Below are 27,068 nucleotides of genomic sequence, written 5' to 3'. Positions count from 1 at the left end.
AAACCCAGACTTTTTAAACATATTTCAAGGACACAGCACAATTTTACATACTTTCAGAAAGATAAAAGCATCAATATATGGAAGCTGCCATTATTTTAAATTTAATTTCAATACAAAATAAAACTATAAAATAAAAAAAACGAAGACAAACTAGCTGCACATGCTAATGAATTTTACACATTAAAATTAGAAGTCAAAATTCCCAAGTTAATACATTGGCTATTAAAGTCTATATAACAGACAATTGTGCTATAGTCCTGACAACTATAGTATCACAGTAATGGAGTTATTTGTCAAGGGTGCATTAAAGACTGGGAACTGCAACAGTAAGTGGGTTACACTTTTAACATAGTCTGTCACACTTCAGCATGAATTAACTCCCTTGATGAAGGACAACTGCAACAAAATATGATATTTGATTTATTGTCTCTGTGCCATTTATTAAAATTTTTCCTGGTATGTCATTTCAGCAGTGGATCGATCCAAAAGGGGGGTATTCTTGGGGATGGAACTCCCCTTTTGTAGGAAAAGTTGGTTAATACTATGTAAAATTTAAAAATAAAAAACATGAGGTAATGAGCAAATTATAGCCTTAACTCCCCCTTTTTTCTGGAAGCTCTCTAAACCCCTCCCCCTTTTAAATCTGCATGTCTCTTGTGTCTAGTTTGAATAAAGGACAGAGATAACAGAAAATAACAGTAAATACCTTAGATTTATGAAGAATATTACAAGGGCATCACTACTGGGCATTGACTGACAGATTTCTTGTTTATAGAAATGGTTATCCTTGATTTCATATATTGATATCAATCTTAGTTTCGTCATATAGAGAGTTTTTTATGACGGAAGTCTAAAAGAAAGATGAGCGGTTAATGATTTGCTATTTCAGTTGCCTTTAATTACTGTCCTATTTCAAATTTTGAACAGACATGAAATATTGACATTTGGAATCATTGCTGATTAAACCCATACTGCAATGAACAGCTTTAATCAGACAAGCAAAAAAATTCCCAATGATGCGACATGGACTTTTTTTTAATTGAGATTGAAATGTCATCACAGTCAATTAATTTGTTTTGTGTGTTCTTTCCGTCTCTTAATTGCACGCATGCTCTTTCAGTTGCTTTCAGTATTGTTCACATTTCTTGGTTTTTTAATTTAAATTTAAGTAACTGTCCTTCTAAGAACCATGCAAAATTAGAGTTACCATAAATGGTTCATTGGAATTTAAAAAAAAAAATCCTTTGTTGTATGTATGCTCACAATAGGGAATGTAAGTCTCATTACGTGACTCAGTGGTTTCATAAGAATAGGTCCTTCTTTACCATTCAAATGCATGGAGATGTTTTATCATCATAGCATTGTACCTTTTGTGTAAGAATTACTAAAGGTGTGAAAAACTGAAATCCTATCTTTAATCAAAGTGTCATTTTAGTTATATTTAGGGAGTTTTACTGATTTAAGTTCGAGAATATAATGTAATGCAAGCATCAAAGAGAATTAGATGAAAACAAATTATTGACCAGAACTTGAACTCTGAAAGTTTTTTGAAAGCAAACACAGCATTTTTAATGTCCACAAATCAACATAATCTTCCAAAAGTGAATTATAAATATCAGAGAACTAACAAAACTTCATAGGAAGTAACCTGAACAATTTCTAACGATAAAGTCAAACTCAGACCGGGAACGAAAAAAATCTGGAAATTTACAAACTTCAATTCCCTATAACCTAAACACATTTCAGTGGGCCCTTGGAGTTGGAGCTACCAAGGTTTGACTATATAACCAACACTTTGATGGTTATTTCTGTAGTTTATCAGGTATAAATACTGGGTAAAATAAATTCTTTGGGGTTTTTCCCTCATGTGCCACACCTTATAAACATTTTGCCTGATTCTTAGACGGAGAAGTACTTAAAGTAAATATCTTTCGTGTAAAAATACTGATAAAAAATGACAAATACCTAGTTCTACATAATAAAAATAGAAAGAAAAGCATAAAATAGAAGATTTTACATTGTAATACAGCATTCTGAGATCCTGGAAGTAAACAATTAAATGCAGATCGGTCTTCTGATTCCATTACATTCTACATAGGAAATTCCAGAAAGGATAATGAAACTAGAATGAGACTTAAAGGCCCTTTACCCAAAATGTGCTCTTAGAAATGTCAAGCCCTTACACCAGTCAAGAGCACTCACTTAACAGGTTTCTCTAACAAAAAAGGAATCGGGAGATACAATCTGACCGAGAAAATAATAAGCAACCTGTAAAAAGCCACCGATCGGTTTTCAATAAATTCAGTAATAACATTGCTCTAATGATTCTGCACTAAAATCCTACTGGGCACCTTTCTTAGCAAAAGATGTGATGCATTTAGATGTTATTCATCAGTTGTATTGTATATTAACCATGTTCCCCATTATCTGATTCCTGTGAAAATCAATCTCATACTGCTACTATCCATTCACAGAAGTTGGAACTAGACTGTCAAAAGAATGAGGTGCCATCCAAGGGACAAGTCTAAATCAATTATTTCTGTCTAATTCCCCCTCCCCAAAAATAGTCCCCTTGTCATATTTCTGTGAAAATCAATACCATCAAAGCTTTTGTTGCTGCTAAACATCATCCAAATTTTGAAGGAAATCAATAAAAAGTGGAGGCACAATGGTAGACACATGGGCAAACAGACAGGTTAAAATTAGTTTACCCCTGCAACTCATTGTGTGGAGTAAAAAAAAGACAAAACTTTTTATTTTTTATGTAAAACAGCTTGAATCATTTAATTTATAGAATGAACATTGATTTAAACTTGAAATTTTAGTGAGAGATATTTGAGGTGATATATAATAGGAATAAAATCAGTGTTTTTGGAGGAACTTATATGTGTATGACTTAGTCCAACTCACAAACTGAATGAAGTGATTTTATCTTGCTCTATAAGAAATATATGAAAACATTGTACAATTTCAATCCTATGAACCATTGTAAACAAGGAATCATTAAAAAATTATGAATGTGATCATCCAACCAATACATCATTTTCTGCATGACTCTTAGGTGGACTGATATTAACATGGAAAGATTTCATGCCACCTAATATATAACTTATACTACAATGTCTTAATTCAGCCCTGACTATCTAAGGTAATGCCATACCTGTTAACCTTTTGAACATGTCATGTTGGAGATTTTTCCCTACTGACATTTGGGAGATTTTTATGTGAAAGCAATTTTTTTAATAAAAAAATTCATTTTTATGGAATTTTTCACAAAAAATATAGCAATTTTAACCGAGAACAGTTCACAAATCTTACATATATATGTGATATTCTAAACTTTTCATTTATTTTGTTGGTTGTTGCACAGGTATGATGACTAATAAGTTGGAAAAGAGAAAAACGGACTAATGGCCAAAGATCATTGGATCATATTTTAACATTGACATCAAGTTTGTTGGTGATTGGAAATGATAATTGTGTAAAGTTACCCTATAAATTTAATGCTGTTAACTTTTTTTTGAGTAAATATCCTGTTACCTTTGAAATCTTACTTTTCATTGATTTGTGGCCTAACCTTTTACATTATTATTAAGTTTGTACATTTAAAAAAAAATTTCCAATTTTTTAGAGGTCAGCAGATGACAAGTTGCCTGCCAGTACACTTGCCCAAGCTTCTGCCAGTGTTGCCCTGAGCCAGATAGTACCCATCATGATTGCCCATGACTCAGCTAGAATTCTGCCTTGTATCCGCCTGTTTCTGTCAAGGCTTCCTGGAACAGAAGAAGAATCTCCAGTTTTACAATTTCATGCTGGTCTTGGGATGGGCATGTTCATGGCCAGAATATTTGAAGAGCACTTCTCTGATGTCTGTGGTGCTCAGGTAAACATAGTGGGAAATATGATGATCTTACAGCACATAAAATAGTTCACTTCATGGAATAGAGTTGGTCATCCTTTGATTAAATAAACATCCACTTGTAGATAACTTGACAATTGACAAAAGAGATTCAGACTTATTATCAAACTTAGATTAAAACACCTATAAAATGAAAGTTACTGTATAGTCAAATATGTATTTAAGAAATTTTATCAGGTGACTGTCTTTTAATCAAGGGAATACAAACTCTAATCCACGAAGTTAACTATTTTACTTGCTGTAACATATTTAATTGTTAGAGACATCAATAAAAAATACTTAAAAAACTGAGAGGCTAGACTGATATCCTGAAAGTCTAAACCTACAAACTAACAATAGATTAGAAAACTACAAAAAATGGTAGACATCAATAAAAGGACCTTATAAGTATAGAAAGTGTACTCAATTTCACTGAAATTTAGAAGATAATATAGATAATAAAGTCAGTTGGGAATAATATAACCATAACTGTCATTCAAAATGGTATCAAGTATAAGAAATAATTTAAATGGACTGTTATGCAACATTTGAGTCTAAAATTTTCGAGAAATTATGTAATTTTCTAGACTGGTATTAATTGACTTATTTTTTTTCTAATAGATCAGTTTAGAATTGGTATGAATTAAGTTTATATATATAACAAAGTTAAAAATGAGAATAAAATAAAAGTTTTTACAGAGTGATTTGATAATTTAGATCAGTGATTGAATTTATCTCATCATAATTTTACCCTTCCTACCAAAATTATCATTATGGAAGAAGTGCTGTAGTTTGCTACATCAATTTTCTGCTTAATTTTCCAGTCTATAAGTCTAAATTTTATTGAAATAGATGTAGTATTAAATGAAGTGAAATCTTATATATTTTTTCAGGATTATGTAACAAGCATTATTGCTATTTATGACTAAAATTGTGCTTAACTTTCTTGCACTTCACTCAGTCAGACATCTAGATACAGTGAAATCTATTATATCTAAACTTTTTGAACTTCACTTTTTTATTTCATTCAGATATTCAGTTTCAGCAGATCTCATTGTATTTTTTTAAACGAGGTAGACCTAGGGTAAGGGACATAACTCTTGAAATCAGTGATATGTTCATGTTGTAATTAATTTCAAAAAAGCCTATCAAGCATTCAATAGAAACAGAATGCAATAAATCCAAGTTACTTAGATGCTTACTTGATATTAATGTTAAATGGTTTATACAAACATACATCTGATTTTGTAAGAGATGTGTCCCTTACCTTAGGTCTACCTCCTTAAGTTAAATTTTATTTATTGTGGAAATATATGCAAACAACTGTTACTCCTTTTCAATCAATTTTAACAATTTTTTGGAGTAATTATTATCTTGACATGAATAGTTTATACCTATGTAAAAAAAATTATATAAAAATTACAAAACATTTAAAGACTAAAATACAGACTCTAATTTAGACATGTTTTTTTTATGGTTTAGAAGTCTTTTTTGTCTTATTTTTGTGATTTTTTTCTGTCTGTTTTTTTCTGTGTGAAATCACTTTTATTTTAGTTTGATTACAAGTCATCAATATCAATCATTTTAAGTAGCTGTCTTTGTAAGAATCATGCAAAATCCGAAAAAAATTGATAAAATAGGCTACATATTTTTATTTTTGTAATAAAGTTGTTTTGTGGGTTTATACTATGAAATGTGTAATTATTCATTCAAATCTGCCTGCTCTTAGAAGATAATCAACATTGAAAATCCAGTAGATTCTATTGTATTTGAGTGTCATTTATAGAGTTATCTCCCTTAATTTTGAAATCTACAGTGCATTCTATACAATTTTTATCTCCTAAGAGCATGGGTGATATGAAAAACCAAATGTTAATTTCTGTTTACTATGACATTTCAAACAAAATATCAAAAATAAAAATATGTAGGCTTTTTACCCATGAATCACATTTTGCATGATCCTTGGCTGGAGTGCTAGTTAATTGGTTTTAAGCACTTTTCTGAGTTGTTAGAAAGACAGATTATATATTAGATACTGTAACAAAATGCTTTAGTCCTTGTTTATGCCAAGCAAAGTACAGGCAACATGTAGAAAAATCTCTTTACTAGATTTTATTTGGGCTTTTAAATGTACAAAAACATTTCAAATATTCATTTAGAAGTATTTTGCACAACATATCTGTACTAACCCTCTATTTATTTCCTGAAAATTTCAGTAAATTACACAGTCTCTACTGCAACACAAGAATGTCAATGCAAAAATAATGACAGAAAAGGTTAATGGAATGTCATGCAACCAATTAAATTGAAAATAATTGAAGAATTTGAAACATTTGCACCACCAACGCAGATTGAAAACCTTGACAGTTTCTAAGATTTCCTGCATGTCTGTACTTTAAATATTTTTTTTTTGGAAGTGGAAGGTTTTTCATCAATAAAAGAGCTGGTACTTCAATTATTGTGAAAAATATATAGTTTGCAACAATAGTGTTCCAAATTTCAGTGTTTAATCATTTATTTTATTTTTTTTTTTTGGAAATGGCAGGGTTTTCAGCAATAAAAGTGTTGGTGCTGAATTTGTTGTGAAAAAATACTGTTTGCAATTATAGGGTTACAATTCAGTGTATTTTATTTGTCTGTAAAGTTATGAAGACTTCATGAAATATTTATTTTACATTGACAAATTTCATACCCATATTTTGAATGGTTAATAAACCCAATCATTTTAGGTAGCCAAGGGTCATGGTCTGGTTCCCTTTCTTTGGGAGAGGGGGCAGTACTGTTACCCTAGGGTAGCAAAGATGAATTTTGTGAATTGGCTTGCAACGTCACAAAAGTTGATATATATATTGATGTCATTGTCATCCCATTCTTTTTACCCTCTGCCATAAGGAGGACAACTGCATTCTCATTGTCAGTCTGTCTGTTCTACTTTTATTTATTACTTCATTATCACTCTGATTATATTTTCTGCTGCATTAGATGTGAAATTTGTCTCCAATAATGTGGAGAATGGACTTACGTTAATCAACCTGTAGAGACCTTTCAACACTTCTTACTTTCACTCACTAACTCACTCATTATTTACTTCTTTTACTAATGTACTTACTTTCTTACCATTATGCCATAAAGGTATCACTGATGTCTGTCCTTGGTCATCTTTTATAAACTTCACAATGAGTGATTTGATTTTTCTTATTTCTGACTCAAAATGCATGGCAACATTATCTACCAAGAGAATTAAAGAACATTGCAAATTAGTATACAGAAGTAGGTGAGTGTCTCTGTTTTGTTTATCCTTGTACAGTTTTGATATTGTACTGAGCAGAATATTATGATATTTGGTATGTTGCTTTTTTCAGTTTTGTAGGACATTGTATAGTGGATATGCTTATTTGAATGTTGACAAGGTTTTATTGTTTCAGCTTTGCATTTTTAATTTTCAGGGTATGGTTGAAATCTGGAAATCTATGGACAAGTTTGAGGAATGTGCATTGTCATCCTTGGACAATAGGTATGTACATTAAATATAAGACATTATAAACATACTTAACTTTCTGGGAAGGAATATTTGATGGTTAAACTATTTGAGGAATGTTTCTAATTTTTGAACAGGTTATTGAGTGGTATATTGGAATCACCTTTTCTGTTTGTCAAAACTTTCGTTCCAAAAATCTTGGTACCGGCTAGACAGATTGGTCTCAAACTTGGTATGTTGCCTGACATAGATAATTTGTATGTGATTTTGGTTGCTGTTTGTTATCGACTTCCTGTACATGTAGTGTATACTCAGCATGACTTTTCATGCAACTTCACGTTAAAGTCTGTAGGACTCGACCAGGAATTGGAGCAGCTACCTTCCTAAATGAGGCATGTACATTATCATGAGTATTTATAAACAAAAACCAAATGTAGAAATTGTTTATTTATGTAATGTCAATTACACTGAAAATACTTTGTCACAACATGCATTTGTCTTTTCAGACAAGGTTGGTTACTTGGTCTAGCCATGGCTGTCAGTGCCATGTGTGATGAAGGTAAAACTGAAGTCAGAGCCCATGTTTCTTCAGTGTTTGACAAACTGTTTGGAATGTTAAAGTCAGCTGAGGATAAAGATGTTGCTTACCAGGTACTTAGACATTGATTTCATTGCTTTAATATAGAGTTATTTCCCCTGATGTCATTTTGTCTGGTTGTAGGTAATAAGTATGGTAACTGATAGATGTATTTGGGTGTTGAAATATTTCGTTAGTATTGAAAGAGTAATCAAGGGAACAAAGATTCTAGCGGAAATAAAAATAAAAAAAATGTAATCCAGGGACAAAGACCAGACATAGAAAACAGACAAACAAAGAACATAAAGTAACTAAAATCATACATACAAAGTAACAAAAGCAAATGAGCAACTCGAACTTCATTGAAAACTGGGAGCATGGACCAGGTGCACCGGTAGGGTAAGCATCCTCTGCTTTTCTAGAAACACCCACCGAGTCCAGTCAAGTCGGTGTAGAGGAAAGAGGAAAGGAAAACTATGACATGTTGAGCTAATCAGTTTTCATGGTGCAGATAGATACACCATAACAATCCACGAGTTCATGATGACGACCATAAAACTTCTGTAGTAATGACTTCAATGTTGTAGTAACATTACCCTGTTCCAGAAGCCTAATTTTGACCATCATCATTCTATTGTAGCCCCGTGCAGGTCCGGGTGTCAAAAGAATAGGCCTGCAGCAGCGCTAAGCTTGTCGTATAAGGCGACTAAATAGTGCTCAGAAACCTAGCCGGGGGCTAGGCGCTCTGCCCACAGAGCAACTGGGATGTGTGCCCCAGGTGGTGGAATGGGGTACCCCTGGCGTGTTACATGCTGGGGTTGTCAGGCTATAATACGGAAAACCTGACCGCAAACCTTAGTGGTGCACCGTGTTGGGAAAGATGCCACGTTCCTCGCACGTTAAAGAACCCTGCTGTGGTATTCGATAGGAGTAGGAACCTTTGCGCTCCGCCACAGGAGGCTAAATTGCCCGACCTTACCCACCCCCCCTTTTTCTAGTGGCAATCAAAATTTGTCGACCCTATTATCCTTGTGACCCATCCTTTTTTTTTTCATTTCATGTTCATTTTATCATCCATTTCATGTTCATTGTCTGAATATAGCTGAAATATTGCTGCTCGGACGTTGAACCCCAACAAACAACAAACAAACATCATTCTATTATAAGTAAGAGAAGAAACTAAGACACTAAGAAAAATTAGTTTCCATGTGATAAAAATATTCTGTATGAAATTTGATGAATTAAAGGGAAATTACTGTAGGACTTACATACCAGTCTAAAGCAAAGCCCTTTTGGACTGAAGTATTTGTTAGATTTAGTCGAGTGCCTTCTACTCTGGTTTTAAATGAATTTGAACTGATATAAATGGACTTTAAAAAACTGTCTGGTTTTGGTAGAATTTCTGTTTTTACAATGCAGGTTTCATTGTATATGACTGAATATTTAAAGGACAAGGTCATAGTTCATGAAATAGAGACAAAAAGCAATTTTAAGTAAAAAGAAAAACTTGCAGTAAAGAAGCAAAAGACGACCATAAAAAATGGAGCATGGATCTGAAATCCTTTCCTTAATTGTGTTTTCACTGTATTCTAACAGTTTGTGTTTACATTTTAGGCACTAGCTGTATGCTTAGCATGTGTGTCTGGTACAGGATTCAGCAGTAATATTATATCACATGATCAAGTTACAAAGGTCACTGATTACCTTGTCAAGGTCAACTCAGAAAACCCACAGGTAAAGAAATAACTATTAAAGAAATATGAAATTTCCAGACAGTAAATGCAGATGTTGTACATCTTTTTTTCTATCCCATCATACAAAGTGGTGAGGTATTATATGATACCGCCAGAAAAGTTGCGTGTTGGTCCAACTCCATCCCGAGACATGTCCTTCCCCCGACAGTTTCCATGTCCTTCCCCTGGCAGTTTCCATGTCCATCCCCTGACGGTTTCCACGTCCTTCCCCGAACAGTTTCCAGATGATATGGAAAGTTATTTGTTATCATAAAATATTGATCTATTTTTAATTTCAATTTGATCAGGTTGGTTATTCAAAAGTTATGGTCTTTTTACATTGTTTCTACCCCCAAAAAATTCTTTGCAACATTGCAACTTTTCATTTTATGCATCACAAGTATTAACTGTCTGCCAATTAGGTTAAGCTTGTTATAAGATGTCACTTGTAACTACAAATTAAATCGACTTAAAACTAATTTTTTGATGTTTTATGGAGTCGAAGTACTTAATTTCAAATTCAGCCTTTTTCAATCCTCTTTGAAAAAAGAAATAAAAACCTCAGTAATATAGTTTGAAAAATTATCTTCTAAACAAACAAGGAAATGCCAGTTTCTGGGGCTTTTTTTAATATTTTATGTCAGTATTATGCAATAGTGCATTTAATTATTTCTAATTAAGTTGATATTAGTTGAGGAATGATATTCATGTGGTCAATCTTGTCAATTTCTTATTTTAATTCACTGGTACCGGACTTTATTAACAAAGAAACATAACAAATGATTATTTAAGTGTTATTTTTTGTAAGAATCAGGCAAAAAGAGAAAAAATCAGAAATTTGCATGTCAAAAACCCACCGATCGGACAATATAATTTCACTCAAAGACACTTTCTCTATTTGAAAAGGCCATTATTTGATCTCAGCATTACTGAATTTACTCAGAATTTTTTGTATTGAATGACAGAAAAAGGAGGTTTTTGACTGAGTCATCTGCCCTAGAAATGTTCATTTTCAGTGCATTTCCATGAAATCATAACTCACATTACCAGATTAATGAGAAAAATCTGTTTTTCCCTTGATTCTGATGTGCAAAAAGTCAAATTTAACTTTCAAAATGGTGGGTTTTTCCGTATCATGTTTCACCCTCTGCTTGATTCTTACAGAGACTGACACCTAAGGCAAATTTATCCTGACTTTTTCTTCAATTTCCCATACTGTTAGAAATGAAAGTTTGTTTTAAAGATGATTGAGACTAATGACGATCTTGCAGTCAAGTCAACAACAAGCTTAATTTTTGTGAAATCTGACATTTCTGTTTTGAGTACAGTAAATTATACCATATTATCGTTGATTACGTTCTTCCGGGAATTTTCTTTCATTGATACATGTACATGTCTGTTTTGTATCTGTCCTTTTTGTATTTAGGTTTGGAAAATAACTTGAGTAAAATATGAATAGATCTTGATAAAATTGTACCATACCACAAAAGAAAGGCTATGATTGATTTTCAGGTGTGTGAATTGAACTGTTTAGTAATTAGGAGCCAAAAGAGGTCACAACTCTTTTAGTCCATTTCTCATTATGTGTCTAAATTTGATTTTAACCACAATCCAAATTAGGAGCTGTATTAACTTAGATTGGTGTGTCCATACTTGCCTCAACTGTTCAGAATTTGATATGTGCAGTTGAATTAAGCTGCTTCCTGGGAAACATTTTATTTCCATTCTCCTAGACACAGAAAATATGCTGCAAATGCACCATCTCTAAAAAAAAGTGCTATATGCAATTTCTTAGTCCTACTTAATTATCAAGTTTGTATTTAAAGAATGAACGTTATAAGTTTTTTAGCAGAGTCAGGGACTGGAGTTCCTGATCATTTGACATGGATGATATGGGTTTGTTTTTTGTAAACAAAATGTTTGCTCATTTCAGCTGACAGGAGTAACTGTTGCCCTTGGTATGATGTGCTACAGTATCAGTAAAACAGGACACCCCACAATCAGTGAAGTCAAAACAAAATTGTATGCAACATGGATAACAGCAATTAAAGGCCAGGTATGACTATCAAAATAGAATAGCATGTTTTTTTGCTGAATGTCTCAAAATTTCTGCAATATTGGTGGCATTGTAAGGGTAATTTGTTCCTACCAAGTAGTTTTATTCAATTCATGGTTTTGCATAGTCAGGATTTTATTTTAGACAGATAGTTAAGTTTGTTGATGAAAAGGATGTTGATTTTTTTTTTTTTTTTTTTTTTGTATAGAAACTTACTTAATTTCACTTATAGAAAAATGTAATAATACACCAGCGAATACTCTTAATGCAAACTAATGAATAATTTGTAAATCTTTTTGTTGTTGTTGCCCAAAAGTGTACAGAATGTGAGACAGTGAAAATATCGAAATTTTTTAAAGTCCCTTTACACAAATTTAAATGGATTTTGAAATTCAGTAAACAAACACCCTGTCTAAAAAGGACAAAAGAGGTTCTGTTTAGACTGGGTTTCTCTGTATATAGAGTTTTCCATATCACATCATGACTCTAATATGTTTCAACACCTAGACTTGTTATTTCAATTTCTTAAAGTGTGTTATGGATTTTTTAATAGTTTGATATGGATATCAGTCTGCTATGCTGTTATGGAGGCACACGATTTAGTCTACAAGACAAATAATACAGAAGACCAATATTTTTTGCTAAACATACATTAAATACATATTTTCTCAGGAAGAAGATGCTATGAAGACTATAGCATGTCTGAATGGATTGCTTGCCCTTGTAGGCTCTGAGAGAACACTGATACCAGTGAGTATTATTCTTTTATGTGGGTGGTATATTTGAATGTCTGTTTCGAATTTGGTGTGTGGCTTTATATAGATGGGCATACACAGTAAGAAAATAAAATATTATACTTACCAAATTAGAATGAGATAAGCACTAATGATTGTCTTTTCTTAGTTTAAAGGACAAATAAATAGTTTACTCCTAATGCATATGCCTGCTCTATTTCAAGAACCTTGCATTTGTTATCACCTTGGTTGAGCTAGTCTGTCCCCTATGCCCTTGGAAATCAACATTTATAAATGGATTTTCCAGGACTAAAAACAATCATGGTCAAAGGCCAAGGTCACAGTGAAAATACAAAATTAAATACCAGATAAATACTTAGTTGTAATGAAAACCTTTTTAAAGCCATACGATAAATTAAAAGTCACATGGTCAAAGGTTTTCACTTGAAGAGGATGTCATGCTTTTAATTTCCATGGATATTTTTTCTGCTGTTTGACTGTTATGTTGAATGCTCCATTCTTCTATAATTTCTTTTTGGAAAAAATACCTTGAAATACAATAACTTAGCTTTTACCTATCATTATTTATGGAAAAATGGAAATTCTTTATTTTAATTTTGCAGGTTCAAAGTAATTCCTTTATGTTAGGTGGTGATGTTAATGTTGACATTATTATCAAACATGTAATGGATACCATTACTAAGGGAGATAATTTAGGTATACAGAGTAACTGTTCTTGGATGTTGGGACATCTCTATTTGTCGGCCTGTGCAGTTGCTGAGACAAGAGCTAGTGGTAATTATATTAACATCGTTCTTAAATGTAAATGAGTTTGTCTTTGTTTACTCTCTTCAAAGTGGAAATATATTCAGTTTTATTTTAACAGGTTCAAATATCTGAATAACGTGACTTATTTACTGTAAAAAAATAATTTTTTGGATTGTTATTTTTTCTTATTTAACTTTACATAATGTTAGCATAACACGAAATTTATCTGAACTAATATTTTACGTAATTTCTCGGTTGTTGAGCATTCAAGAAGTAAATGCATGAAATAAAAGGATAATGCTGCCACATTAGCAAAGAAGTCTGTGAATTCCTTTAGACTTGACATACCTGTTATTTTCACTTGCATTTTTTTATAAGACTTTCCTTGAACAAGAAACTGATACAAAGACTTGCCTTAGATGCAAACTAACTGCAATCATTTTGCTATTTTAGTGCCACCAACCTACTCTTATCTGCCAGAACATAGCTTTATCAGGGCCCTCACAGACTTCCTACTGGAGGCTTCAAAATATGGTAAGCTCTATCTAATTACATTTTATGTCTCGACCTGTGTAGGGTCAAAGGTTGAAATTTAAAGAATATGTTGAATGATTTAGGTTTTTGAAAATGGTGAACTGGGCACAAAGAGAGTAATAACTATTTTCTTAATCAGGCATAACATGTATGAGGTTTGGCACATGAAGATAAAAGGCGATTATTTTATTGTGTTATCCAAGTATGTATCATACTTCATAACCTCCAGAAATAACCATCAAAGTAATATTGATAGGTCAAATTTAGTTGAAATGCACTTTGGAAAAATGGCTAGAAAATATTCCCACATTTTTCCTTGTTGATAATAATAAGCAGTCAAAAAATATCTACATAATGGATGCTTCAGGATTAATTTAAATAGCTTTTCGGTTGTTTTTTAGATGTATTGAATATATATTTGGGGCAAAAAAGATCAACTTGAGTAAAAATGGTGTGCCACCTATTGCCTGATTCTTACAGAGAAAAGTACTTAAATTATTTTTAGTCCTTTGTTGCTTGTAATTATTCTATGCAAATTCAAAATTTTAGTAGAACATATTTAGGGAAGTGTTGTGTAATTAGTAATAGGTTAATGGCACAATGTTTGTTCCAGAAGTTCATTTTGTCTGAGGAATGTATATCGATAGGCATATTCAGCATGCTTTCAGATTAAAATATTTATAGCGCATACCATAATGATGTTCATGGAATAGAGTTGGCAATCACCTGGGGAACTTCTTTAGGTTGTAAAGTGGACAATTGATGAGGCAATTTAAACTTTCTGTCATTCCATATATATTTAATTCTATGTTAAATTGCAGTTAACTACCATAGAAAGTTATCGGGTAATTATCATTTACAAGTATTAAAGGGAAGACCAACTGTGTTCCCTGAATATAATCAATTCATGCACTATATTGGAATATTTTCATACCATATTCATACCTGTTAACCCTTCTAATAGTTTATAATGGAGATTCTCCCCATTTACACTGCATTTTGGGGGAACTTTTTATATAAATGCAATTTTAATATATTTTTTAACAGGAAATATAGTAATTTCTGAAAAAAAAAACATAGGACAGTCCATGCGCCCAGTTTTAGCGGAGTCCGAGTTGCTCATTTACTGTTGTTACTTTGTATGTATTATTCTGGTTATTTTATGTTCTTTACTGTGTGTGTCTGTTTTCCATGCCTGGTTTTTGTCCCTGGATTGCATTCTTTTGACTTCTGCTAGAATCTTGGTTCCCTTGATTACTCTTTCAACCACAAATCTTCCACAAGTCTCGTATTTACATGTGGGAGATTCCAAATTTTTCATTGATTTTTAGGTAGTCTCTCCTTATTTTTGAGGGTAAACATGTATGTTTTTATTACTTTCTTTTTTTTTTCTTTTTTTTTTTTTTTTTGATATATTCTCATTTTGGTTATATAAATTAAAAAAAAATAGTCTTGTATTGTATATTTTAAGACAGTTCTATTTTACCATTAAAGGTCTTACGGCAGAAATCTTGAATGATAAAGTATCACCAAAATTTCCATGTTTATGGTTGCACTTACAATAAAAACTTTAAAAAAAATTGTACCCTACTTTATCCAGTTCCTACGAACTTTTAATCAATCAGATCTTCACTCAAGTGTAATAACTTTGGTTCTGGGAGCATAAAGAAACCGAAGGTTGTTAAATTCTCTTTTTCTGGTCTTTAAGATTTTAAAATCCTTACAAGTCAAATTATACACCCACTGGAATCTTATGTGCAATCATGTTGCAAATAGAATTCAATTCCCAAGACTACTAATGTTCCATCTTTCTGTTTTTACTGAACAGTTTTGCTCAGTTGGGATTAAAGTATCATTTATAACATAACATTACGATGAACTCATTCAAGAAAATTTGGTCTAATTCTATAATTTGATTGAAAATGTGTGTGTTGTGAAATATTGGTAACGGAATGGTAGAAACTCTCAAATCAATCTTGATGTAGACGGTCTTTATTGTTCACGGGATGACATTCACTTTTCATAATTAAGATAGAATAGATTGTGCTGAAATTGCAAGTTGTTCAGTTATATGTTTGTAATGATGTTCAACTTTTTGATATTACGATAAAAAATGTGTGTACCTGTAATAAAAGAAGCTATACTGAAATTGTTAACAGATGAAAATTAAAATGAAAAAAAAAATTGTTCACTAATACACACATATACATTTTCATATACATTCTCACAATTAAGAGAGAGGTGGGTGGAGGGGGTAAAGTGATGTTACTTAAGTATAACAATATGGATCTCTATGATCATGTACCAAAATGTTAGTCAGACTTGTATTAATTTTGAGGGGTTATGACCTGAACCATTCAGGAGTAAGGGACATGAAAACAAGGGTTTGCATGTACCTTTATGAAATTGTTCCATAAGGTAAGCTAAGATTTGATAGATTTTGGGGTTATAACCCTTTCTGTTCAGGAATGGTTGGAGAGGAGCCAGAAGGAAGCATTTTTAACTAATTAATATATGCATGAACCCATATGAAATTGTTTGGCAAGGAATACCTCCAAATTTATTGATTTTGGTAGTAATTATTTGGTAGTAACTATTTCCATGAAAAAATTTGGAGCTAAAAGGACTAACAATAATTATTTTTTTGTTTTAGGGGAATAGTTTGAGGGTAAAAGTATTGTGATCACTTTGAAATTGTACTGCATGTACTATCAAGTTTCCATACCACAAAAAGGAATGTTTAGTTGGATTTGATCCAAAAAAAAAAAGAGTTAGGAATAAATGTTTTCTTGAATGTATCAAAGAATGCTTATTTTCAATGCCCAACTGCTAATTTTAAAGCTTTTTATTAAACATTTGATCACAGTCCTAATTAAGATCTGTATCAAGTTTGCTTGTTGTGGACATGCTTGTTCTAACTGTTCAGGTTTTTATCTCTGCAGTTATATCAAGCTGCAACCTTCAAAGCATTTTAATTCTTAAGTTTTTATACTTAGATATGAATTTATTATGAAGTATCTGTATTAACTGCCTGTTGATTACATCTATGCGTTACGGACAGATAAGATTGTCTTGTTCTATTTTTAAGTCCAGGTGAGGGCATCTATGTCCCATGGACAGATTAGATTGTATTGTTCTATTTTTAAGTCCAGGTGAGGGCATCTATGTCCCATGGACAGATTAGATTGTATTGTTCTATTTTTAGAACTAAGAACTAAGTCCTTTTGACAGATTAGTTTTTATTAATGTTTTATTTATTACACCAGGTGAAGACATTCTTGTCCCATGGACTTATTAGATTGTGTTAAACTATTTTTAGGACGCAGTGATGACTTCCATATTCTATGGACAGTTTTGACAGATTAGGTTGTATTGTTGTATTTTTAGGACTAAGTGGGAGTATCCATGTCATTTGGACAGATTAGACAGATTAGGTTGTATTGTTCTATTTTTAGGACTAAGTGGGAGTATCCATGTCTTTTGGACAGATTAGAAAGATTAGGTTGTCTTGTTTTATTTTTAGGACTATGTGAGGGCATCCATGAGCTGTGGACAGATTAGATTGTATTGTTCTATTTTTAGGACTGAATGAGGGTATCCATGTGCTTTGGACAGATCAGTTTGTATTAATGTTTGTTTATAGGATCAGGTGAACCATTCTTGTCCCATGGACTTAATTGATTGTATTAGTCTTATTTTTAGGGCCCAGTGATGACATCCATATCCTATGTACAAAAAAGTTTGTTTTGTTCTATTTTTAGGACCAGAGTCCATACCAACTGCTTTGGTAGAGATTGCCTTAACCTCACTTCAGGAGGAAGTCACAAGAGTGCTGCCACCTATCAACTGGGCTGGACTTCTGACCTCTTTAATGAGGATGAACTTTGGTAGTTATAAGAAAGTCATATGACTGGGCTTTGATATTATACCTCACTCTATAAGAGGATGGTATTTTGGAATTACCTTGTCTTTCCAAATTACATCATAATTATCTCCTAATGGATGGATTGATTTCAAATTTGGGACATGGCTTTAAATGGTCAGGGTATACATTGTAAGCAGTTTTGGGTGCTATGCAATATTTACTTCCTGTTTTGTGGGACTTTGCCATTTTTCAGTATATGGGAAGATAAGAGAAAATTTTCATTACAAAAATATCAGCTCCCAGTGAATGGAATAATTTCAAATTTGTTGTATGACCTTATATTGATTTTGCATATGTTGTAAGCTATTTAAGAAGCTCTCCAATATCAACTTCCTGTATGAGTGTCGGTAAATGAATGTGACTTATTGTTTTTGTTTTGCATTAGAAAACATTTTTGTTCAGGTTTGTGCAGATTAGAATTTGATATTTGATATAAATGTACTGTCAAGGTATTTTTTTCGTTGGCATTAGTTTTTCGTGGTTTGTCAAAACATATGTTGTTTCTCTGTATCTATGATAGCAGGTCTGGTAGCCTCACAACATCGTTCACCTTTCCATCATGCTTATGTGTACTTGCCCTTTCATAATTAAAAATTCTGGTGGGAAATTCTTCCATACATTTTCTGTAGTTGAACTTAACAAAATTTTAAGTGTCTAGTTACCAACTTTCGTTTGTGTTCTTTATTGTCGGTTATAGTTCCTATGTCAAGTACCTATATATGGTATATGTCGTTAGTATCAAGTTACATAATTTGTCAAAATCTTATGCTTTGAAAGTCATTATGTTTAACATCTTACAGCACATACAATGATGATGTTCAGGGAATGATATGTTCTATCTTTGATTAAGTGAAACTCATCTGATGAATTTCCTTAGGTAGTTAAATGGTTTAATAGGAAATATCTGACAATTCAGCTGTTGATCTGTTCCATGGATATTTGAATCTAAGTCTGGTACTAAGTTAAATATCCAATCCATGTCAATTATCCAGGTAACTTTCTAGGGAACTTATCAGATAATTATCATTTAATCAAGGGAAGACCCACTCTGTTCCCTGAACATAATCATTGTATGTGCTGTAAGTTGTTCATGTAAACTAACATTTCTTGTGGAATTTGAATTATTGGTTTGAATTTACAGACATTGGGTATACATTTAGTAGCTTGCTCACCCTGAAATTCTCTAATTATTCTCAACAGGTGGAGATGCACAAAAGTTATGCCTCCAGTTGGCTGTAAATCAGAGTGTTTTTTCTCCAACTGCTGTTATGTTTCTGTCATCATGGATGACTGCTCCCCTGTTTAATACACTGGATGTAAGTTGTTAGTTCTTAAAAGCGGATAGTTTATGTAGTTCCACTATTGAAATCATTTATGCTTCGACAAATAGTATGAACTTGAGAAAGTTATATATAATGAATTATTGAAAGATGTTGGTTTTTACCTTTGTGCAAAGCTTGGCCAGTCAATTTTTTGAAATTATGTTTATAGGAAAGTTTTTAACTCACCTGGCAATAGGCCATGTGAGCTATTGCCATCACTTGGCATCTGTTGTTGTCGTCATCCTTAATATTTTCTTTAAACATCTTCTATAAAACTACTCGACAGAATTCATTGAAAGTTGGTGTGATTCTTTCTTAGGTATGTTTTGATTGTTGATGGGTTGAAAAATATGGCCGCCATTACTAAAGATAAATTTTTTTTTTCATTTGGGTTTAAGCAAAACTCTGGCTGAGTAAAACTGTTCAGTGTAATGCAATCTATCTGTAGTCAAAATTTTGTGAAAATCTTTAAAGCCTCTAGATACAATCAGAGGACTTTTGGAAAAAATATATTTTTGGCAACTTTTAAATTACTCAATTGTTACTGGAATGATTTTGAATTCATTTTATGAAGTTTTGAAACATTTGGTTTTAGATAAATACATAATAAATCTTTGTTTCTTGTAAAATCAGAGAGCTTTACGTATAACATGGAACCAAACAATAAAAGCCATAATTTTTTTCTTATGAGAAGATATTGTCTGTTTTCTGTTTCAGTAACATTTACATTTAATACACCAAAATGAAAAATGTGCTATTCATTTGTAGAATTCTCTTAATCTGATTCTATATGACGGTTAAAATTTTGAAGTTAAAGCTTTTTCTTAGGTTGTTACACTACAGCTTGTTAATTCCGTTCTATATTTAATTGTCACACGAATTGATAATATTTGGTTTAGGCTAAATAGTTTTGCAGTGCCTTTGGGTGAATTTGATTCAAATAATATCAAATTTGCAGGTCATTAGTATTTAGAAATTTTTCTCAATTACGGTTATAATAGAACTATAGAACTGATAGCATAATGCAGTTCAATTGAGAAGTAATTTGTGGCTAAATTCGCTTCCTTTAATTATTTTTTACTGTGTTTAATTCTCTCATTGAAGGTCACAGATTTTAATTATTTGATTCTTTCTAAAAATGTAATTAGTGTAAAGTTGTTGGTTATTTGTTCAAATATATTTACCTAGCGGTGAATTCAGCTGTTATTTTCTTTTCTTCTATGTACTTTTACAAGTGTGAGTTGAGATCGACGACCTCTAATTATCATAGATATTCATCCTTTTCCAACAGACCTTAACTTCAGCAAGAATTTTGACAGACGTCTTGCAAGAAGCTAGAACTGTTCACACTTCCACTAATTTTTTTTTTTTTTTTTTTTTTTTTTTTTTTTTAGGGGGAGGGGGGATTTGTGCTGTTTCATTTTCTGCATTGATTTTTTTTTATACTAATGCAAAGAAATTGCCATCGTAAATTGGTGTGGCACTGTCCTCATTTGTGTTGTCATCCTCTTCATAAAAAGGTTTTTAAGCCACAAAAGGCAGGTTTGTATTGATTTTTGGAGTTATAGCCCCAACCATTTTAGATTTAGGGGCCCAAAACATGCATTTCATAGACTTCATCTTTAAAACTCCAGTAAAAAATTACATTGTACTTTAGTGTGTCAAAAACCTATATTGTGTCTATATGTGCCCCAGCTATTCAGGATTTGACCACTTCAGTCATATCATGCTGCGCTCGCTGAAGCTTTATATTATATTTTTTGCTCACCTTGCCAAAAGGCCATGTGAGCTGTTGCCATCACTATGTGTTGGTTGTCTGTCATTGCCTTCATCCTTTGTTGTCATTCATTAACAAACAACTTCTCCTCTGAAACTACTTGATAGAATGTAACTTTGCATAAATACACTATAGGGTATTTTTAAGAATCCTTATGTGGGGATTTTTGATCTGGCAAAAAATACTAAATTGAGACCATAGGAGTCAAATTGCAGAAATTGGCACCTAACTTAAAAAAACAATTGGGTTTAGCTAAAATCTGGCAAGGAGAAAATTGTACTGCATGATGAGTTAGTTGGACCTATGCCAACTGATGAATAAGCTATTGGTCCTGAAACGGAATTTTTTTTCCAGAATTTTTGTATTTCCAACTTTGAAAATCTTCTTTTCCTTAACTTCTGGATGGATTGTAACCGAACTTGGCATGAATGTACCTTGCAATATCCTTAACAATCTATGTGTGGGAATTTTTGATCTGGTTACTGGAAATAGACCATAGGGTCAGATTAAGGATTTTTGGAAATAACTTGTACACAAATGGGTTGAGCTGAAATCTGACAGACTAAAATTAATCAGCATGATGAGATTGACCTATGCTGAAATTTTTTTAAAGATCTGTTGACTAGTGTTGGAGTTATTGCCCTTAAAGAGTCAAAAATGGGTTATTGGAAATTTATTTTATAAAATGAAAACCCAGTAGATAACTAAGATGCTCTCTTTTGATTAAATGATTCTTATGACAGTAGTACAGTAAGGTCAAGAGTCCAGCTTTAGAAAGCTTAAAAGACTATTTTTTGACCAGGTGAGCAATAAAGGCTCTCTAGAGTCTCTAGTTTATATTCCCATCCATTGTTCCATTTGTTTTTTGGGTGTTGACCTTTTGGTGTTACTGGTGTTGTTTTATCTGTAGAATTTCCCTTGTTGATGTCTTCTCTATTGCTATTTCTTCTTGGATTAACTTTAGAACAAAGAAGTTAATCAATGCGTACCCGACTCCGTAACAAGGGGCTTTGGAACCTAGAATGTGACAAAAACTGTTAAAACATGCCTAATATTGATGAAACACTATTCAAATCAAGAAATTTGGTCCATGTAGCCCCTCCAAATCCACTAAAAATTTTAGATACTTGCCTGCATAATGACTCAATTTATATTTTTGTTTAGATAACATGCAAGATAACACTGTACAAATCATTGCCAGCTCTCATCAAGTCAGTGGCTCCAACAGTAATCAAGACTTTTTTGGAAAAAGGAGGGTCTGAAATCCTTACTTCTGCTAATTTACAAGCCAAACAGGAAGTGCTTAGGGGTTTACAGTTGGCATTGCATGTTCCTGATCCACCACAGTCAATTACAAGTGTGTTGTACCAGTGCTTAGAGACTTTGTACAGAATTAATATAACAGAGGTAAAAGTTCAAGGTCATAGCATCTGCTTTCATATAGGCTTTACAAAAATGCAAATTACTTCTATTATATTATAAAGATGCTTGAGGAAATGTATTGTTTCGGTCTGAAAGTGTTTACAATTTTCACTACTAAGTTATATAAGTCTGAATAGGGTACATTTTGTTCTAACTTGTGCTAACTCTGTCTTAACTTTTCTAAATATATCTGAAAAATACTTGGATTGTCTCGACTGAGTCTCATTATGACCAACCAAGTCTCCAAAAGTCTTGACTGTGTCTCGACTAGTCTTATTTTGTCTTGACCAGTCTCGACTTGTCTTATCTTGTCTTGACCAGTCTTGAATAGTCTTAAAGAAGTCTTGACCTGTCTCAAATTAATCTCAAACTGTCTAGATAACATATATTTAACAATTTAGGACTGAAAACAGTCCTAATTTAAGAATTCAAGGATAAAACCTCTGTATCTCTTTTATGCATGAATTGCCTTTTGCATGATTTTTATGGAGAGTGTTACTTAATTATTCAGGTTGTAGGAAAGAACATTTAAAGTGATACTATGATATGGAAAACATCAAAGTTTGGATGGAAGAATTTGAAAAGAAAGTCAAATAAAAATAGTTTAATTGAAAAATTTGATATTTCACCGCTGCCTGTGAAATAAAAAAAAATATATTAAATACAATTTACTCTGCCTAATTTAAATCAATGCATGCATACAAACATTTTCAGTAGATAACAGATTGTACATACCCTTATATTTAAACAGCAATATTGTGCTGAGAAATTGAATCAGTAACAACTAAAAAATGTAAAATTTTGGCCAAAATTGAGCAGATCATAGGTTGAAAACCCGTTCGTGGTTACCTCTGAAGCCTGTCTTTTTTTTAATACTCCTGTTCAGCCCCGAAGTTATTTCTAAAAAGAATCTGAATGCTTTTCGGTGCATCTTAACACCGCTCAGGAGTCCTGGGTACACACAGGATCAGATGAAAACACTAGATACCTGTATGTGACATTATACAAGAGAACATTGTATACGAGTATTTACGCTATTCAGACAATATACAATATACCGTACAATTGGCCCGGCACGTGGCATTCATTGCGGTCCTCGAAATCACAATACCTACATGAACTGCTTGAATCACATAAGCGATAAACATGGAACCGTATAAAATGAAATTGTTGTATCATATTATTTTTTTTAAGAATCTTCTTTTCTCTTCTTTTATTTGGTTTTTTTTTATGTTGTGTGTGCAGTTTTTTTTTCATGAAATAAAAATTATAGTTTATAAAAGGATGTATATAGAGAAGAAAATGTGTTAAAAATCATGCTTGTCAATAATAATATTATCTTTTTTAAATTAATTTTCTTTATCTTAAGTACATCTATGTATAGTCGGAAGAGAAATCAAAATATGTTTTAAGCATTTTAAAAATAATTGAAGATATGAGAGATGCGAGATGCATCCCCTATATAGCATAAGGAAGGAAGATGGTGTGGACTGACGGAAGTACGGACACTCTATATGTTTACATATCCTCACTTTGCAATTTTAGTTATAACGATATCCAAATGCCTGACCATTTAATGATATGGTTTAACGTCTTTTGGCAGAAAGGATGAGAACGGTTTTACCAATCAAACAGACCCTGCTTTAAACTAGTCGTACAGCCAAATATAAGAAGTTTGCACTCTCGCTTGCACTGAAAACAATGTATCTGGCTATCTTTTTGTTAAGATGTAACTTGTATAAGTATTGCGAGATATGTATTCAAAATCTGTATCGGATGTTCCGCGTTAATGTTGTAGATGCATAATTTCGCATGATAATGCAAAAAATATAATAATAAACAGTTTAGTTGACACTAATAAGCCTCTGTGGTTACATGTACATGTTTGACATAATATACAAAAGGTTTATGAACTATCTCACTTTTTTATTTAATAAGAAGCAGACAAGTGGCAAGCAGCAAATTTGTATCAGTTTCATGTTTAACGATATACATGTAATAAAAACATGCAATTACTGACTCCTTTTAGTTATAGAATGTATGAATTTGTTAACAACAAGACACAATCATCGTAATCATCTGAGATGTAAGCAGGTTGTTTCTATAGTTTATAAGCTATTCTTTTTTCAGACGGTAGGTTCGGTGTAATACTTAGATCGATTTTATATTTTAAACGAACATGTGTCTATTGGTATCAGAGAGGAGCCAGTAACACGGGGGTATAGAGGTGAAAGATGTCTTTTCTTGCATTTGAATAGTTGTTGACCCGTATCAAATTAAAAGGGACTTCGTGTATGTACATGTACCTGTATGATGAATTGTCAATATGTACATTTGTATTACGGTTTTTCTATACAGTAATCTTTATAATATGCACGTATGTTTTATCGCTATATTTAATGCGAACCTTTCTTGGGTTAGTCCCAATATTATAAAAACCTTAATCAGGAGCTTTATTATTCCCTAATTAATTAAGTTTTCAGAATTTAACATAAAAATACATGTATTTAGACACACGGTAGTTACCTGACAGTTGATAAGTGACACGCGTGTATATTGCGTCTTTAGTGACATTACACATATACTGAGTGGAATTATTTAATATGTAATATACTAGTGGTAAACTTGTACATGTATATATAGTTCATTTTTTTGTATCAAAGTAATGTTATAAAATCTAGTACTGAGTCTACTGACCAAGTGAACCGAAGACGAGAAATATGAATGAAATTTTAACCTTATACACATGTAGTTACACTTGTAACAAAGAATTTTTAAAAAAAGATAAAATTCCGATCCGAATGGATATTTAAGGCTCTTCCCTTACTCCACTTTTACATGTATAAAATTTACGTGAGTATTGCTATTTAAAGATTAGACAGCTCAACTATAATTACCTTAATGATTATTTAATTATGAAACAAGTTGCAGAGTTTTTAAATCAGGAAAACAATAAGTTTCTGTCTACCACAGTGGTTTAATGTAAATGTTGCATAACGAGAAAAATAAACATTTTACAAGATTTTTTTAAATATGTTTTGGGGAGGAAAAAAATTGTCATGCATCAAAGAGTTGAAATCAGGGAAATCTCCCCTATACTGACTGTCAGAGGTTACAAGACCTCACGTTTGGGAACCCCCTCATGTTTGGGATACTACCCCTCATACGGCAGTTTTTAAGTCCATTGTAAAACTTTAAAAATTATCTAAATAATATGCATACAATTTGTTTAAAAGTGGGAATATTTGTGTAATTTTAAGTAACTGAAAATGAAGTACATTTTTATGTTCATTATTTCATAAGTTACAGGCCCAAGTAAAACGAAATATTTCAAGGCCCACAACTATTTTGATATATCCCAGATATGAAAATTAAGAATATTATATATTTGAAGTGGCACGAATAAAACGTTAAAAAATTACAATAACAAATAAGTGAACAATAGTCACTTTTAAAAGGTAAAAAGGAACTACATAAAAAAAATATATAAATTAAAGGTACAAAATTGACAAAATGATTATATGTCGTTAAATGTTAAAGTAAAGGTATATCAAATATTTAGATATTAGAATTAAAAGTATCTTTATTCAGAAAAATATACTTCAAATACAATAAACATCCCCACTTTTAAATAAATTAAGACAATTTCCGAACATTCTAATGCTATAATTGATGAATAACTCATGTCGAGACTAATAAGGTTGTTGAGAGCTTTGAATTAAATTGTTGAGACAGTTTAAGACTTAGTTGAGACTGGTTGAGACTAAGTCGAGACTATTCGAGACTGGTAAGACTGTTTGAGACTGGTCGAGACAAGTTAAGACTGTGTCAAGACAAGTTAAGACTGTGTCAAGACAAGTCGAGACTAGTTGAGAATAGTTTTGACAAGGTGAGACTCGGTCAAGATAATCCAAGTATTTTTCATATATATTTAGAAAAGTTAAGACAGAGTTAGCACAAGTTAGAACACAATGTACCCTATTCAGACTTATATAACTTAGTAGTGTTTGGAGTTAACTTAAACTCTGGTGTATTTGTTGTATTTCACCATATTTGCTCTTTTTTTCCATCTCTTTATATGTTTTGAGTATGGTTAATTAAAATTGTCATGATTGACTGTCTGTTTATCAGACATTCTTTTGATTTCCAGATGGTAATTAAAAAGCTGCTTCACCAAGTTACTTCTAACTTAAAAAATTCCAAATCTCCTGATTTCCTAATTTGTTGAAGCCAAATAATGCCAGACAGACCAGTTTACCTTTCAAGATGGTCTTTTTAATTACCAGAATTTTGGAAAGTAAAGAATAGCTTTCACTAGTCTTAAAAACATTTGTCTTAGTTTAAAAACAAAAAAATAATACTGGGGTAAAAAGTACACAATTACTGTAAGAAGTTAATAAATTGAAGACCCGTTTATGACTTCAAGAAAAGCATTTGATGAACAAAACTATATCTGAAAAATTGTATAAAAAGATTATACTGACTGTTTACGTTACTTCTTAAAGAGTTCATTACTGGCCATTCTTGGAGACTGCTTTGCTGAGGTACCAGATGATGTTTTTGACAAAATCACTGCAGATGATCTTGTATCCATTGACTACAAAGGAATATTTGTTAGATGTTTCTTGGTGGCAAAAGGGAGACAACCCATGGCCATTTTAAATTCCTGTGTAGATCAAGTTGTCAACAGAAACAGATTGTAAGTTGTGTGTTTTAATTCACAGCCATCACAAATTAAATTTGAAAAAGACTTAATGAATTTACAAAAAATGATAAAAACATTGAAAACTTGAGAAAAAAAATTTGAACTGTACAAAAAACTGAAACTATTAGAATACAATAGT

General features: G+C 32.1%; 1 protein-coding gene across 1 annotated transcript in view; it reads left to right on the top strand.

Moving 5' to 3' along the window:
- Positions 1 to 27,068, top strand: part of LOC148621163 (focadhesin-like) — a 270,468-nt gene that overhangs the window by 238,456 nt on the left and 4,944 nt on the right. The window contains exons 24-35 of the mRNA XM_088575257.1: positions 3,632 to 3,883; positions 7,345 to 7,412; positions 7,883 to 8,027; positions 9,568 to 9,687; positions 11,620 to 11,742; positions 12,415 to 12,492; positions 13,100 to 13,271; positions 13,698 to 13,778; positions 17,540 to 17,665; positions 18,904 to 19,019; positions 21,967 to 22,209; positions 26,730 to 26,923. Coding sequence (XP_088431383.1) covers positions 3,632 to 3,883; positions 7,345 to 7,412; positions 7,883 to 8,027; positions 9,568 to 9,687; positions 11,620 to 11,742; positions 12,415 to 12,492; positions 13,100 to 13,271; positions 13,698 to 13,778; positions 17,540 to 17,665; positions 18,904 to 19,019; positions 21,967 to 22,209; positions 26,730 to 26,923 — 1,718 coding nt within the window. The remainder of the gene's footprint in view (positions 1 to 3,631; positions 3,884 to 7,344; positions 7,413 to 7,882; positions 8,028 to 9,567; positions 9,688 to 11,619; positions 11,743 to 12,414; positions 12,493 to 13,099; positions 13,272 to 13,697; positions 13,779 to 17,539; positions 17,666 to 18,903; positions 19,020 to 21,966; positions 22,210 to 26,729; positions 26,924 to 27,068) is intronic.

The sequence above is a fragment of the Perna viridis genome, chromosome 3, assembly GCF_037379345.1.
Source record: "Perna viridis isolate PV_CMFRI_1.1 ecotype Kerala chromosome 3, ASM3737934v1, whole genome shotgun sequence".
NCBI classification, from domain to species: domain Eukaryota; kingdom Metazoa; phylum Mollusca; class Bivalvia; order Mytilida; family Mytilidae; genus Perna; species Perna viridis.
This window is presented reverse-complemented; position numbering and strand designations above follow the sequence as displayed.